Source organism: Rhinolophus sinicus, linkage group LG10 (genome assembly GCF_036562045.2).
Source record: "Rhinolophus sinicus isolate RSC01 linkage group LG10, ASM3656204v1, whole genome shotgun sequence".
NCBI lineage: Eukaryota > Metazoa > Chordata > Mammalia > Chiroptera > Rhinolophidae > Rhinolophus > Rhinolophus sinicus.
In genome coordinates this window covers 76,100,663-76,117,868 of record NC_133759.1, presented here as the reverse complement: position 1 = coordinate 76,117,868, position 17,206 = coordinate 76,100,663, and the positions used below count along the sequence as shown (strand labels likewise).

The 17,206-nt window shown below is 40.8% G+C and overlaps 1 protein-coding gene across 1 annotated transcript in view; it reads right to left on the bottom strand.

The window, feature by feature from the left end:
* Nucleotides 1-16,745, bottom strand: part of HSPA4 (heat shock protein family A (Hsp70) member 4) — a 37,920-nt gene extending 21,175 nt beyond the window's left edge. Inside the window, exons 1-4 of the mRNA XM_019756079.2 lie at nt 15,730-16,745; nt 6,328-6,385; nt 4,332-4,472; nt 1,859-1,981 (exon numbers count right to left, since the gene is read on the bottom strand). Coding sequence (XP_019611638.1) covers nt 1,859-1,981; nt 4,332-4,472; nt 6,328-6,385; nt 15,730-15,836 — 429 coding nt within the window. The 5' untranslated portion in view covers nt 15,837-16,745. The remainder of the gene's footprint in view (nt 1-1,858; nt 1,982-4,331; nt 4,473-6,327; nt 6,386-15,729) is intronic.
* Nucleotides 16,746-17,206: the final 461 nt, after the last annotated feature.

Below are 17,206 nucleotides of genomic sequence, written 5' to 3'. Positions count from 1 at the left end.
GCAGCATTCTTTACAATAAAAAAAATAAATTTAGAAAAAAAACAAACTGGGATGTCCAAAAACAGAGACTTGTTAAATTAGTACGCACATAACCTGGAGTACCTTGCAGCCACTGAAAGAAATGATGTACTCTTCTACTGTTACGCAACAAGAAAGAACTACTCACTAGGTAGCAGAGGATGCAGAAGCTTCCTATCCACCCTCCTTTTTACACATTCATTTTTGAACACTGGGGCTATTATTACCTTCCTAAAAAATGTAAGTTTATGTTTTAACAATAATCCATTTATAAATAAAGCAAAACACACCCAGGCGCTATTTACACAGCCATCAGATATACCACTGGTACCAAGGGCTAGAGGAATGACTGCACAAAAGTTCACAAAGAGGCCAGAGACTGCTGCCCTTGGAAAGGGCAAGGCTGGCCCTTTCCTAGCAACAGTTCCCTAAGTTGACAGAAAAATTTCTCTAAATGTTAAGTCTGACTCACTGTGTCTAAACTGTTTGTACAACTGAGTTTATGCTGAATACCTCCTTTCCTTGTGGGAGCCTGGAATTTTGGTACATGCCAGGCAGAGGGTACCTACATGACTTACTCCCAATAGAAATCCTGAACTCCTAGGCTACGGGCAGAACTTCCCTGGTGTGTGACATTTCACAATGTTGTCACAACTTGTTGCTGGAAAAATCAAGTGCAGCCAGCCTGATTCCGTTAACGGGGGATTCTTGGAAACTTGTACCTGGTTTCCTCCAGACACTGTCCATGTGCCTTTTCCCTTTGTTGTTTTGCTTTGTATCCTTTCCCTGTAATAAATCGTAGCTGATAGGACAGCTTACATGCTGAGTCCTGTGAATTCTCCTAGCAAGTCACTCAAAGTTGGTGGAGCCTTGAGGACTCCCAACACATGACTTAACACATCACCTTTTAACTTGATCCCAAAAGCTGAAAAAGCCACTCAGGCATTCCACCATTTTACAGAAATTTTACTTCTACACCGAGTGTAAGTCAGGATCCACGTTAAAGTCACTAGATGTGGAAATAAGGACAAATCTGACAGATCAATGAAGCATTGAGGAAAGGCAGAAAGCATCTAAGAAAACAGTGTCTGTATTCAATCTTTAAGAGAAGTAACATTTTCACTCTTTGCACCCGCAGAATGTGGACAACAGTCATAATTCTATTCTTCCCGACAAATGTTCAGTTCTGCTTACTAGATAGCCATGAGCTAAGGAATCCACCAGACAAAAAGACTGTGGGATGAAAAAGCCACCCAACAGTCCTTGCTTTGTCAGTCAATGCACCAACATTAAAACAAAAGAGGCCACAGAGGTAAAATACCAGATAACTGCAGAATGAGGAGATTCAGTGGCAAAGCCTATACAGCCTCCCAAATGTCAACAGTAGCTAAGGACTGTACCATTCTACAAGCACAAAGCTACTGACAGCCAGGCTTCCATCTAGAGGGAGATCTGCAGGAGACAAGATGAAGCCTACCGCTGCCTTGCCTTTAGTGCTACTACAGCAACAGCAAAGATACAGAGATAGGAATGGAGAACAAGACTTTCTCATTGAGTGTACTCGACCAATTTAACAAATGAATGGCTATCAGACACCGTGCCAGGTGCTTGAAGAAATGCAGGAAGATGTGGGCTTTCAGATAAGCCTTTACATAGGCAGAATAACAGGAGGCCTGAGCAAAAACTAGAGGGCAGAAAAGAATATTCAAGAAAATGAAGACTAGTTTGATAAATTCTTAAAATAAGAATACAACCTAAGGCAAAAAAAATAACTATTTGCAGTCAAAATGCAAATGCTTCTTCATGCAAGCGCCCCATAACATGTAGGGAGCAAACTCACCGAAACAACACAGTCCACAACAGGCTTTTTAAGAACACTTTCCGCTGTCTCCTTCAGTTTGGACAAAAGCATGGCAGTCACTTGCTCGGTGGTAAAACTTCGTTCTTCCTCCATGTATTTCACCTGCAATAAAACAACAAAAAGATCTAGGACCTATTGCATTTCTTCATGTCCTAAGAGCCTAACATGAGCAATATCTCACATCACCAACAGAACATTATCTCAAGAGGGAATTGAAGAAAACTAGGTTTGAAAGCAAAAATAACTGGAAGGTCCCTTCTACCTTTGTAACACGCTTATGAAACATGCCACGTGGAGGTGAGAAGCACTATGTAAACAACATGCTGTTGACAATTTACCTGTGCAGAAGCAAACTGGGGTGGCTCACTGTGAGCCACACTGCCCTTCCATAAAGGGCTCTGGTGATGAAAGTTCACCACCTGACATGCTACGTGTGTTACTTGGTTTACTGTGTTGACTTAATTATCGTCTACCATTTAGGACCCAATCTAACCTGAGGACATGGTTTTAGTCAGACTTACTGCTGTAGCCTCAGCACCTGACAGACCTGACACAATAAATACTTGGTGAATTAAAGAATAAAAGATGAACAAAACTTCGAAATATCCTGCCTTGGGTAAGTCTTCAGCTTTGATGAGAGTTGCAAACTTTAAATGTTGAAAGACTGGCTAGGATAAGACCCCTCCCACACGTACCCATGCTCCTCAACTACAGTCAGGACCAGAAAATGTCACTCTCTTCCTTTAAGCTGTTGCTCCAACTCAGCTTGAAAGCCACCATCTCCTCGCCTCCTCGCTCCTCAGCCAGCCACAATTTATCTGGGTTTACAATCTAACAGCTTCTCTATCGCCTGATAAAGATGCAAAAATACCCCTTCCGGAGAGTCTCGTTTTAAGCTACCTCTTCTTCCTGCGATTTGCCTAATCTTAGTGGACTCCTCCACCCTTGTATGTGGATCTACTTGCTCCTGTGGTTTCTCCCTAGTCTCTTTCTGTCTCCTGCAATGCTTATAACAAAATCTGACAATACCCGTCCTGTTTCCTACCAATAAGTATCCCATTTCCTCACTTCCCTTTTTTATCCTTTTTCCCTCCTCTGTACTCCAGCTTTATCCTTCCCTAGGCCATTCAAACTGTTCTGAGATTATTGCCACAGATACCCTAATATAAACCCAGTGACCATTCTTCAGTTATCAGAATTCTTCACTTCTAAAGTCAACTGAATTCTTGGCTATCATGGCATAATTGACTACCTTTTTTCTCAGAATTCTCATCATCTCTTGAATTTTGAGCCTGTTCCCATGATTCTTATTTCTCCAATTGGGATGTCTCAAATACCAAATCTCCTCTCTCTAAGCTCACTTGCCTGGAAAGTTCAACCACCCCCCTGGATTGTTTCCACCTCTGAGTGCTAGAGAGGCAATGTGTCCACCTTACCTATCCCCCAGCCTCTCACCTCTTTTGTATGATCAGTTCACTGTATGTTTCACAAAAAGACTCTTCTAGATGTCCCAGAGATATCAAAGACAAACCCCTTTTCCCCAAAAGAACACCTTTCCAACCTATTTCCTACTGTCAGGAGTACGACCAGATATCTGTCTAGTGACTTTAAAGTGTTGATTTCTTTGCCTGCTTTTCCAGAAGCCATTCCCTAAAAATCATACCAGAACAGCCACTGCATCAGTAAACAAGACAAACATCAATGGTAACATTAACTTCAAAACATCACTACCCGGGGCCGGCCCAGGGCCGGCCCGGCGGCTCAGGCGGTTGGAGCTCCATGCTCCTAACTCCAAAGGCTGCCGGTTCGATTCCCACATGGGCCAGTGGGCTCTCAGCCACAAGGTTCCTGCTTCAACTCCTCGAGTCCTGCAAGGGTTGGTGGGCAGCGCCCCCTGCAACTAAGATTGAACACGGCACCTTGAGCTGAGCTGCCGCTGAGCTCCCGGATGGCTCAGTTGGTTGGAATGCGTCCTCTCAACCACAAGGTTGCCGGTTCGACTCCCGCAAGGGATGTTGGGCTGCACCCCCTACAACTAGCAACAGCAACTGGACCTGGAGCTGAGCTGCGCCCTCCACAACTAAGACTGAAAGGACAACAACTTGAAGCTGAACGGCACCCTCCACAACTGACATTGAAAGGACAACAACTTGACTTGGAAAAAAGTCCTGGAAGTACACAGTGTTCCCCAATAAAGTCCTGTTCCCCTTCCCCAATAAAATCTTTAAAAAAAAAAAAAAAAAAATCACTACCCATCCATCCAACCCATATGAACAATCAAAATCCAAATTGTTCAAAAAATGCCAAATGGTCTTTACTAGCGAAAGCTTTTCCTAAGCATTTGTAAGCATTTTCATTACAACATGAAATCAGAATGGTACTGATATATATATTGGCCTGATAAAATAAAATGCTGCATTTTAATCATAAGGCACTACCTTGAGAACCTTACCTTAATACCTGTTAACCCAGTGGGCAATTGCACAATATCATATGCAAGGTTTGATTTTTCTGCCTCCACAAACGGATCAGAGAATGCTCGGCCATGGAATCTTTTAAATCCCTGGACTGTGTTCTTTGCATTGGAAATGATCTAAGAGAAAGAATATCAAAGTCACAGAGTAGAAAGACTAACAGCAATTAAATTAGGGAAAAAGACATTCAACAGCTTCAGACTGAACTAGCATCATTTTAACTCCAAAGTTTCCTTCGGAGTTCCAGTTTTCTTCAGCTCTAAACCTTTCTGAATGATGCCTGCTGGCATGTGAAGTGAGGCTTGAGGGGTGAGGAGCTTGTACAGGTAACAGACCACAGCCTGGCTTGTCCTGCTTCTCCATAAAGACAGGTCATTACACTTAGAAAAGTATTTTCTGTCTTAAAATTCTAATAAACATTTACATAACAAAATTATTTCTAGCCTTAGAAATTACCCAGTTTGTGATTCAAACTGCCCATACTTGTTTCTATGAATATGGAGTCAATTTGGAATTATGTTATCGATTCAGAAATTCCAATGAAAAAAACTTATCATAAGGGGGGAAAAAGACAACACTAAGTACACAATGATGAATGCAAAGAGATATTGACAGAATGTATTTATAATCCCAGCAGACCGGAAATAGCCTAAGTGGGTATGGGTCAGTACATGATGGTATAGCCACAGTGTGTAAGGTCATTATAGGAGGCGGGAAGGTAAGTATCTACAGAGAATGACTTCACTTTCTGAGGAGGGAAAAACATGTTCATATGCTTAGAAAGACTACAAAAGGTTCCACATTAAGATACTAACAGTGCTTTTTAGATAATGGTAGTCTGGGTAACTTCCAAATTCCTTATACTATTATATTTTCTAATTTCTCTAGCATTAACTATTATAATTTATGGGCATGGACATTCAAAAAATTCAAGAATGAATTTGTGCTTAAGATTTACAGGCTCCTCTTCCCAATGCAAGAGTTAAGCAGTGTAACGATCCACAAGGAAAAGCTGCAGAGCAACTCTGCGTCGGGTATGTCAAAAGGCACACACAGAAGTCCTTTTGTAAAACAGTGAGGTCTCCCAAACCAGGTCCTGCTTCAGTAAGCTGCCAAGCAGAAACTCAGTATCACAATAAGTATGTCAACCTAGAAATAGGCAGCCAGGTTAGTACAATAACTTGTATTCTCAATAATGAAAGCAAACTTAAAAACAGGAAGAATTCACTGGAATTTTAGAAGGAAAGACATTTCAATAACGCTGTGTACTTGGTATCTACTGCCTCCTAAACTATCTTGAGCTTTTTGAAAATGAGATTATAAAACACCCAGTTAAATTAATAATCAACTGGCCAAGCACCATTTTCTTAGGCTTATAAATGTTAGGCCCTGCCCAGTCCAGAGAGACAGTTATTCAGCTATATTTTGTTCCAGATTGAACAAAAAAAAAGGTCATACATGCAACTCCTTAATTTTACAGCAACCTCTGACACTCAGGATAATAGAGCTCGCAATTCTGCTGCTCTGGTTACTCAGAAACCAGCAAATATGTCAGGTTCCTGGTTTACAAAGTAAACGAATGGTAGGTAAGCTGATGTGCTTCTACAAGTATGATTTCCTTCCTTGAGAACCATGATTAACGAGATCAAATCTAGAGACAACGCTGACCCTCATATGATGAGAAAGATGAAAGGCCCAACAAGACAGACTTTAAGAAGCCTTTAAAAAGTCCAGGAACAAGTCTTGCTTAAATAAGATCTGAGCAAAACACATCCTAGCAGTGTGCATGAAACAGGTGGTACTGTCCGAGCTCATCACTCGAGCACACACAGAGGGATCAGGTCTGTCTCTCTCACCTGTACGCCTAGGCTTACCAGTGCGAGGCACACACCGGGCACTCGAATCGTTGCTGGCTGGAAGGATGGACAACCCAGAGAAATCAGCCAGTTTAGGAAAAAACAAAGCTCTACCTACCTGGCTTTTAGCTGCTGCTCCAATTGAACGATTCTTAGGACCAAAAGAAATGCAAGCCCTAGAAGATAAAATAAACATTTAAGCATATAACTTAATTGCAACATTACATCCAAAACCACAGCAGGCTGGACTTCTGAATCTTCGCTAAAAAGCCACGTATTTTAACTCACCCAGTAAGTCTAAGTTTTAACCTTCATGGAATGGGCTGCCTCTTAGAATAATGGGAATCTGGTCATTTGAATGTTGAAGCACAAGTTTTATGTGATGACCATCTGTCTACAATACTACAGAGGTGAACTAGCCAATCTCCACTCTCCTCTAATTCTGCAAGTCTGATGTTCAAAATCCCAAGCAAGATAAAATAATGGACCCTCATATCAATTCATCAAATAATGTTCTTTGTTTTTTAAAACATCTTATAACTGTACCAAGAGAACAGTCTATAAACCCTGAAAACAACTCTTATCCTATTGTCTATAAGTAAAAAGTAGTTTTTCTAGAACTATCTTCCAAGGACAGAGAATTTCTGACAAAAAACTTTATTCCTATTTCTAAATACATTCCTCCAAATCAATTCATATACTGCTTGCTGGTTTGGTCTATTTGCTGCTTATTTTAGAAATCAAAACTGAAACCTGCTAAAAGGTACTACTTTAAAACACTGTGCTTAAGCTTAAAAAGTCAGTTATATTAGAGTTGATGCTTTTACCATCATGGCCCCTGTGCGTCACCCTGTTTTTCATTCTAATTAATCCCTCTGGAACCTTGCCCTGTGTTCCCTTTACTCTCACGTATCTGTCACCTCCCTTTCCAGTAGCTGCTTTTCTCAAGTATAGTAACATCAAACTCACACACCACCAAAAACTACAAAAAGACAAAGCTCTTCCCAGAGTCCATTTCCCCCACAAGCTAGTAAAGCCTTCTTTTCCTTCTACTTTAATTATAATGACTGCACAGATTACTTGTGTGTACTATCTCATTTAATCCTCATAAGTAACCCACCTTATCCCCATTTTATAGAAAAGAAAACTGAGTCCATAAACGTATTAAATTTACTCAGGATCATGCAATCTGAAAGTAATGGCACCGGGTCTCCATTACTTTCATTTCTCCATACTTTACATTCTGGCTTTGACCCTCTCTATCCTCCTGGACCTCTAGTCCTTTCAATTCAGCAGAGTGAGTAAGAAATAGGGCTCTGGAGCCATACTACCTTGGTCCAAATCTGACATATTAGATGACTTATTAATTGATTGAGAATTGTTTTACTTAAATAAACTTATTAGCTCTATGCAAACTGACAGAAAGCTGGGCCTCTGTACCTTAGTGATCCTTTCCAACCAATGAGGTAAGAACGCCTGTGAACCAATCTCTCAGAGCAGTTGCAGGCAGCTGTGCCCTGTATAAATATGGTTTAGCCTGGGACCTCATCAGATTTCCTCCAAACCCTAAGCTCTGTGGGCCTAGAACATGCTGGGCATACCCCTCAAGCTCCACCCTCCCCTCCCATAAATACAACAATCATTAAGTTTTTTCTTTTTTAATTTCCTGAGAACCACCTAAATATCTCTATCACAGCCCATACTTCCCTTTAGGAAACTGCCCAAGGCAATCTTACCCATTCCATTCACTGCAGTCTAAAAAGGCCCTCTAGCCTAAGCCTATCCCTTGGTAAAACTACGTCTTTCTAAAAACCCCTCAATTTGATTTTCTAAGATGTATCCCCCACCAATACCTCAATCCTAACATAACTGAAAAGCAATGTTATTTATATCTTCCATTGTTTCCTATAGCCCTTTTCTTAAACGTCCATCTCAAAACAATTACTAGTTCTAAGAATAAAAATCATTAATGCTCCCAACTTTCCTGTATGCCCTGTGGTAGGGTTAATTTCCTATTCTACCTTAGTAACTCTAGAAAAGAGCTTCTAATTACCTTCCAAAGAAAACCAGTTACCAACAAACAAAGCCCCGATTCCTTAATGTAGAACCTAAATTAATGTAGAACCTAAAAGTCTCTCACCATTCTAACTGCATCCCCATTTTCCAGCTGCATCTCATGTACATAGTAACCCAAGTTAAACAGTCTTCCAATCTTCCTGCTCTCCTAATGGAACTTCTGCTACCTGAAATGCTCTGGTCCTTCTGAATCAGTCATTCTCCAGATACTGTGTTTCCCGGAAAATAAGACCTACCCAGACAATCAGGTCTAATGTGTCTTTTGGAGCAAAAACTAATATAAGACCCAGTGTTATATTGTATTACATTATATTAGACCCAGTCTTATATTCTAATAAAATAAGGCCAGGTATATTATATATATCATATTATGTTTAATTATGAAACCCAGTCTTATATTCTAGCAAAATAAGACCGGATCTTATATCAATTTTTGCTCCAAAGGACACATTAGAGTTGATTGTCTGGCTAGGTCTTATTTTCGGGGGGAAATGGTGTATCACCCACTTTGTCTGTGAAGCCTTCCCAATCCCACTCAAGTAAAAATTAATCATTTCCACTTCTTAGTAGACTTGACTTTTGGATTTGGGGTAAAGCAGATACAGAACATTTCCATCATCACAGAATGTTCTATCATGCAGAGCTGCTCTAAGTAATAATTTCCTTGAAGTCAGTTCTAGCATTTTTTCTTTTAAAGTCTACCTCTGCCTTCTTAACAGTTATAGGAAGTGTTTCATACATCTTGAAAAGCTAAATAAAAGTGTGTCTCAGTTCAAATTATTCATCCTTTTTTTGGTCTATGCATACACACACTACAAATAGTTCCCACCTTCTTACAAAGCAGTCACATGTCACTAATGGAACCTCAACCTGCACATAATACAGCGGTAACACCTTACACAAGATGTAACTCTTGTAAAGTATGGGGAAAGTCCACACTTTTCTTACCATATCATAGAAAACTGTTAATCTCATATCACTACGTAATTCACACATTCTTTAAAAAGTTCTATAACAATAAACTATTGCACTAAAGAAACCCTTAGCTTTTCCACTTTGCCATCAACTTGATTGATTTGAACACATATGCAGTAAAAAGAGCTCAGGCTCTAGAATCAGTCAGGGATCTGTCTAAATCCCTTCTCTGCCTGTCTAGCTGTCCGTTCTGTTGCTTTACCTCTCTGAAATTCAATTGCTCATCTCTAAAATAGGGAAATTACAGCACCTACCTCAAATGGTTGCTCAGAAGATTAACTTTTGTTGATCCATTTATAAAGCACTTATATCAGACACTGGGATATAACAAATAACAAAATATTAGCTATTACTATAGTGCCAATGAAGTCCTGGTCTGAGTTTCATACAAAAATAAACCAACTAGTTTGCTATGAAAGATCTGCTTCACCTCAAACTGCCACTAAAATCCAGTCAGCCACCTTAAAATCATCTACCCATGAGAAACAGTCATACCACTTCCAGTAAAAAAGGTCAATTTAATGGTCAATATGTCAAACAGCACAAATTAAAGCGTTTTTCAAACTAAAAGCTTACACAAAGAAACCAAATATATAAATGTGGAGAAAGCCCAAAAAGATTAACCTGAGTATTAGTGCCAGCACTAGACCTAGTTCAGTGCTTTCTAGTACAAGCTCATTGTAGAAAATTAGAAAACAAGGTATGAATAAAGATTATCTGTAATTCCACAACTATCACCCGCCCACCATAGACGGCCACCACTAGCATTTAAGTACTTGTATGTGCAATCCTAATACAGGCATACCTCCTTTTATTTTATTGTACTCTGCTTTACTGCGCTTCACAAATGTCGTGTTTTATACAAACTGCAGGCAAGACCCTCCACTAGCAAAAAGACTGACTCGCTTTAGAGCGGGTGGTCTTGAATTGAACCCACAATATATCTGAGGTATGCCTGTAAATATGTCCTAAAAAGATAAAAAATTCCATTCAGTTTGCTTCTCCTCAACATATCCTCTGAAAAGTATTCAATAGCTGGATTATTCCGTCAGAATTTTGACATGGAACAAGCTTAACAAGGTATCTAAAGGCAACATATCTACTACTGCCCATTCACCAGGAACTTCCCAAATCTGCACACCGCCCACATCCAATCCCTTTCATTTACAGCTTTCACTATGCATACACCAGGCAGTGTGATACGCGTTCTACACTCGATCCTCCCAAATACTGAGAAACAACTATTATTGATCCAGTTTTATAACTTGATTCAAGTCGAATGAATGTGCCCAGAAACATAATTAGTAAAGTCCAAGATTCAAACTCAGGACTCCAAATCCCATACATACATATTTTAATACTGCAAACCAAGCCGTTTAGATTTATTCCAACTTCTACACCTCCCCTAGGACTGTCCCAAATCCTTTCCTCCATGTACTCTAATCCTATTTGCTCAAGTCTCACTGCTGCCTTTTCTCATCACTCCATGCCCCACTGATGTAACCTCTCCTCTGAACTCGGTATTTTAAGTCTGTACTTAGATAACCTTTCACTGTTGCTTTATGTCGTCCATATTTCCAACTAGAATGATTACATTTCTTCCTCTATACTACACACAAAGCCAAGTTAATGCTGCTAAAAAAAAAACCTAAGTACGCAGACACTTGCTGTTTAACTGCCATTACTTTTCCTCCATTCCAAATTATTGGTTGACATTATTATAAATTAGTTCAAATCAAGTTCAAGACTGTTCTAATCTTTAAGTCCTAGAAACAATCTTTTTAAGCCAGAGAATAGCACTGCTTTCCCTGTCCTGGCTAAGAAATACTACTGACCAAATATTTATGCACATTCTGATAGGATATTAGAAACAGCTGCTATCGGCACAGATCCTTAAAAGGTAGTTTCATGTTTGTGTGTGAACTGCTCTCAGGATATTAGGACAACTGTTGCTCTTAATTCACTTTCTTGAACAACATAAGAAAATTACCTTTCAGAGAACTGACAACAGTATTTAGACTATCAAATAAGAGACGTAAGCAAAACTGGCATGGAAATGGTTATTATATTAATCAAAGTGTCCTCTGGTTACTGCGTTAGCCCCAAACTATAAAGTACCCAAAAAAGTTGATATCAAACAGACCAAATAACTCATTCTTATGAGATATTGTTCCTGAAGTACAGCAAATTCCTGAGTCAATATCTGCACATTAAAAGCCACATATTTGATGAACCCTAAAGGCAAACTTCTATAGATTTCATTTTACTGTCCCAATATATAATCCATTGGTAAAGAGGATTAATAAAACTACAAAAAGGTAATAACAGCAATATTAGCAAATACTTAGGCAGCATTTACTGTATGTAAGACATTATTCTAAACATTTTAACTCATTATAATCCTCACAACCCCCAGTGAGGTAGAGAAATCACTTATGTTCCTGGTTAAATTAATCCCTTGAATTTTTGTCAAGTATTCTGGCAATATTTACTGAAACTCTAAGCACATATATCTTTTGCCCTAGCAATTTCACATTTGGAAATCTATCCAACAAAAATAAAAGTATTAACATGTAAACATAAATATAAAAGACTATTTGTTGAAGAACTATAGGTAATAGCAAAATATTAGAAATAACCTGAATGAAGAAAACATGTTACAATCATATAATGGACAAATTAAGAGACAGCCATAATATGGAATATACATATTTAAGAAGGTAGATTTGTATTTACTGACTCTGAAAGATGTCTAAAATACAACAAAAAAAAGTTACAAAATATAGTATGATCATATTTGTTTAAACACACACACACCCTACATATATTTGTAGAAATAAAGATAAACAAGGATACATAGCAAGTAATTAGAGGGAGCGTTAACTTAATTTTACTTCAGCACTTTATAGTGTTTTTATTGTTACAAGAAACAAGTATTTTGTAAGAAAAAAGTGTTTTAAGAAACAATTTAGAACCTAATGACAAAGTTCGTGTACATTATACCAATTTTGTAGATAAGGTTGTATTTCAGTTCTTAAACGATTCTAAGAAACTACTTTCATAACCTTTGCAATTAGAAACATGAAGCTTTTGTTAACAAATCAACTTTCCTTTTCTTTGAATCTAAAAGATCTAAGTCATCCTGTTTCGCCTAGATCTACATATGTAAAGACATTCACTACACAGAAGAATAATTTTCGTGTACAAATAAAGTATCAGATGTTAATCTGCTGTTAACCAGAAACTATACATACTTTCAGCTTTTGCCTTCTCAAGGGCAGTTATTAATAGTCATCTCCTCAAATTCCTATTATTAGGAACTAAGTCCATGAAAATGATAATCAATTCACACACAGATTTTCGTAAGTAACTCATTTCTACCCCATAAGTTGCTCATTTTGGAAAGTATGGCTCAATTAACTTCTCTAATGTTTGGCAGCCCAATAACGTTTTTATTGCAAGAGAAGCTTTATGTTTGTACCCTTTCTACTGTAACAATTCAACTAAATATAAAAATAGGCTCCCACCTTATTCCAAAGCCTACAGTCAAAAAACATCAACATGGACAATCCTTATTTAGAACTCCAAAGTTTATCTCAAAGTTGCCCACCCTTCTCCCCCATGCTACCACTCTGGTGGAGAGCAATGTCAACTCCCTCGTGGACTAAACATTGCAATAGCCTACTAAGTTATCATCTTGCTTCTTGCCCTTCTCAAATCCATTTGCCATAAAAAGTTAATCACATTTTAAAAATACAAGTTGGATCACCTCACTGCACCTAGATAAAAATCCTTAACAAGATTTACAAAGCTTTGCCATAATCTGGTCTGCCTAACTCCTCTCCAGATTTCTCACACATTCTCTCAAGTGGCTCAAGAGTGAATATGATCCTGTAAGTATGCCAAGTGTGCCAAGCTCTTCTTGCCTCAGGTCTTCCTCACTTGCTGCTCTTTCTGCCTGTAACAGCTCTTCCTCAGACCCACCATAACCTCCATGGTAAATTCCTACTCATCCGCCAGGTACCAACTTAAATGGCACTTCTTTAATGGCACCTTCCACCTCCACCCCGTTATCAAATCTAAATTATGTCCCCATCATCGTAACCTGTACTTTCCCATCTGGACATTTACCAGTCAGTAATTATGTATATATTTGTTTAGCATCTGACTTTTTCCACTAGCCATGTCCATGATGGCACAATCTTGTTTATTTGTTCATCAGAGCACCTCCAGGGGTTAGCACAATGACTGGCATTTTGGAGACACTCAGTATTTGCTAAAATGAAGGAAACCTAAATTTGATGGAAAAGCAAGGGTCTCTTCTAAGACTTAGCTGGCTCCTCAAAAACTGAACCCAAATCCTGTTACCCCAATTTGAAAGGAGGTACACTTCCATCATCACCAGCCTTTTGCAATCTGCATCTCATTTCCACTCTCACACTAAAACAAACCTACATCAGTCTATGGACCTCTGAGGTATAAAACCATTTTCCCAGAACCACTGCAAAGATCAACCTTTCTGTTCCCATGTTCCACTTAACCAGAGACTCCAAAATCTAAGCTAACCAAAATCAGTTCAAAAATTACTTGGGTGTATGGCATCCCTGTACATTCCTGGGAAACATAAAGGAAAATATAGCACATCCAAGGAAAACTATTTGAAGTATTTAAAGGGATTTCCTTATCACAATTACCTGGTGTATTTGGTCACCCATCATTTAGTCTTTGAGGCAAATTTAACTGCAATCTGGGAAGATTAAATTCTTTTCTTCTAAAATAACTCAGTTTTAAATAATGGAATTTATGGTAAAACTGTTATAACTGCTATTTGTCTAAAAAGCATTAGAGTGTAAGATAACAGTCTAAAAGAAAGGACAGGGTTCCAATATTTGGGATTCTCTTCCTTACGGAGCAAAAGGATGGGTTCAATTTTAGGCAATAAAGGACCAAGATGTTACATGCCTAACTCAGCACTCTAGCCTTTTTAATTCCTTGGAGACTATCTTTACAGATGAAATCCAGAGAGAAAGACAATTATCAAATAGGAAATTAATGTTTAAATACTTAAAAACAAACTTTAATGCTTTAAAAAACTTCAGTATACAATACTTCCCTGTAAATACAAATTAGGACATAATACCCATTGTTAAAAGCTATAAAAATAGGAGAGAGTGGGGCATAGGTTTTCTTTTTGGGGGGTGATGAAAATGTTTTTAAAATTGTGCTAATTGTTGCACAATTTTGTGACTACACAAAAACAATCGAACTGTACATTTTAAGTTGTATCTTAAAGTTGTTAAAAATTATAAACAAAATGCAGAAAGGGACATCAAACTTCAGTTTGCCATGAGTTTTCAGGGGAAGCACCTGGGTTAGGTCTAAAATAAAGGGCAGAAATTTGACAAGTGGAAGGGAAATGTGTGCCACCTGGGCAGCAAACCTCAGGCTAGTAGACCGGCCAATCTTCTTAAGAAGCGTGGTAAGTTAATGTGAAAAACGTGCCTTATAAGAGACGCACGTGAACCGCCACACTAATAACCTAACAAATACGAAGCTTCTTAAAAGATTTTGTCCAAGAGGAAGGCAATGGACTGAAAGATATCTCTACGTACTCAAAAAGTAGACTCTTTAACCAAGGAAAGACCTGGGTGAGTCGTGATTTTCTAGAGTTATGTCTATCTATTGTGGTGCCAAAACTTACTATAGATTCTAGAAGTCAAAGTGAACCCGAGTCACTCATTAACAATTGGTTGGAACGTACTACTGTGAAAGTGAAAGCGCACAGAATGGCAGAAAATGAACCCAATATAGTTCAATATACTGAAACGATGTGAAAAAACAAAGTGAATGCAAAGGTATCAAAAAGGCATCGATTTTATTAAGTCCTTTTCTGACATTTGTCAGTCCCATCTCAATCCCGAGATCCCTGGTTCACAGGAGCCTGACCCTCCGGTTCTGGGGCTTCCTCTCTTCCGGGCGCCGCCCCGCCCCCACTCACGTGGGACTGCGGCCGCTCGACTGTCTTGCTGCCGGCAGACGCCAGAACTTGTTCAACTTTTATTAAGCACCTGCTGTATGCAAAGCTCTGAACTCTGTGTAGGGCTGAAGAAACGTCAGTACCCCCTGGGCCTGCCCGCTGAAAGGACCACTGTCCATCCTACATCCCAGGCCTGCCTTCCCTCCACCTCCTACTCATACCTTCCCGTGGTCCGAGTACCCACTAAGTCTTTGCTCAGTCGGCGGGCCACTGGGAAAAGGCCTCGCCCCTGGCGCAGATCCACACGGAGGGTCGCGGCCACTAGTAACCTAGCACCCAGCAAGGGTCCCGTACCCACCAGGTATTCGGCTCGGAACGGAGAACACTCAACAAGCGTTTCCCAGCCGCGAGGGTCGCAAACCCCAGCAACTGCTACCTCCCCACTTCCACCCCCCAACACCCGTGCACGAGGTCGGCCTGGCCCACACTCACGGCGTGCAGCGGTCGCTGTACTCATTAGCTATGGTCTCGATGCCGCCGGCGCGTGCCACAGCAACGTAGCAGCTCTGGAAGCCCAGGTCTATGCCCACCACCGACATGGCGCCAGATACAGCTCGGGCTCGAACCCGGGTCCAGCCGGCGAGACAGAAACACGGACCCCGGCGGGGCTGGCGCGCTGAAAGGGGGCCGCGTGGGCCGGGGAACCGGCTACTGGGGAACGGGCGGGTGCCCACGCGAGCACCTAGGTCCTCGCAAATGGGGCCGCAGCGGAGCGCGCTGCTCAGGCCGGCTCCGGCTCAGCGGCCGCAGAGAGAACGCCGGTAGCGGGGGCGGAGAAGATCTCGAAAGATCTCGTTGCGACGAGAGTAAAACTGCAGAGCGAGAACTGCGAAGGAAAGGAACGTTCTCGCGAGATCTGGGCTCAGGCGCTTTTCCTTTTGAGGTCCCGCCTCCAATTACGTACAAGCGTACGTCACGTCCTGGCTCGAGAACCTGGGAAGGGACAGGGCGGTGGAAAGATGGTTCGGAGGCGGAGCTGGCACGCTGAGCCTGCGCACAGAGTCCGCCGCAGCGGCTTTCCACCGCAGCAAAGAGCAGTGGAGCACCTCCCCTTCCAAAAGAAAGGAGAGCTGGCTGGAGGCAAAAGACTGAGGAAGCGCCATTGGTCTACTTCCGCTGTTTTTCTTTATCTCCAAAGAAACTTCCGGTGGGGCAATCTCGTGCGCCCAAGCTTGCGTTGGGCCCCCAACAGGGGAGCGCGAGCTAATCTTCAAAGTCCAGAAGGCCCTCAGCTGTACTCTCCTGGGAGTCGGTTGGCCGGTAGAGTAGAAGGCCGCCGTTGGAGGCCGGCCCCGAGTAGGACCTTCAGTCGAGCTGTGTCATAGCCAAAGACGGCGCCCTCTCCGGCGGAGGGAAGGAATCCACTCACAGTCCCACCGCCTTGTTTTTTTTTTCACTTTAGCCTTGTCGCACTGTTCTCTAAACCACTCGTGTCTTTAGATCAGACTGAGGGCCTTACAGGATTTAAGCTTTTTAATCTCCAGTATATTCCAAGCACCTGTCCTGACACCTGACCTGCAAGGGACACAGATGATATGCTACCCAGGTTTGTTAAGACCAGCCAGTAAGTGGTAGGATTTCATGAAGCTGATGAATCTTAATTTAAGGGCCTCTCACTTGCACGGGTACCTGGGACAGCTGGGGCTTATTGAGAGTCACAAAGTGTTCCAGGAGCTGAGGAAGCAATTCCATGTAATAAGCCTTTCTGATAAATTGCTTAATGAGATTCCAGGAGAAGGGGAATCCAAATCTACAACTTCCAGTAATTTGCTGTGATTTCTTGTTCTACATATTTTGTGATTCTATTTTTTAAGGGCCTCCAGGACAAAAAGTTAAAAAAAAAGTTGACCTTGACCTTACTTCATCTCCTGTTTTTCTCCTACGTAGGGAGATACTGGTAACACCAAGG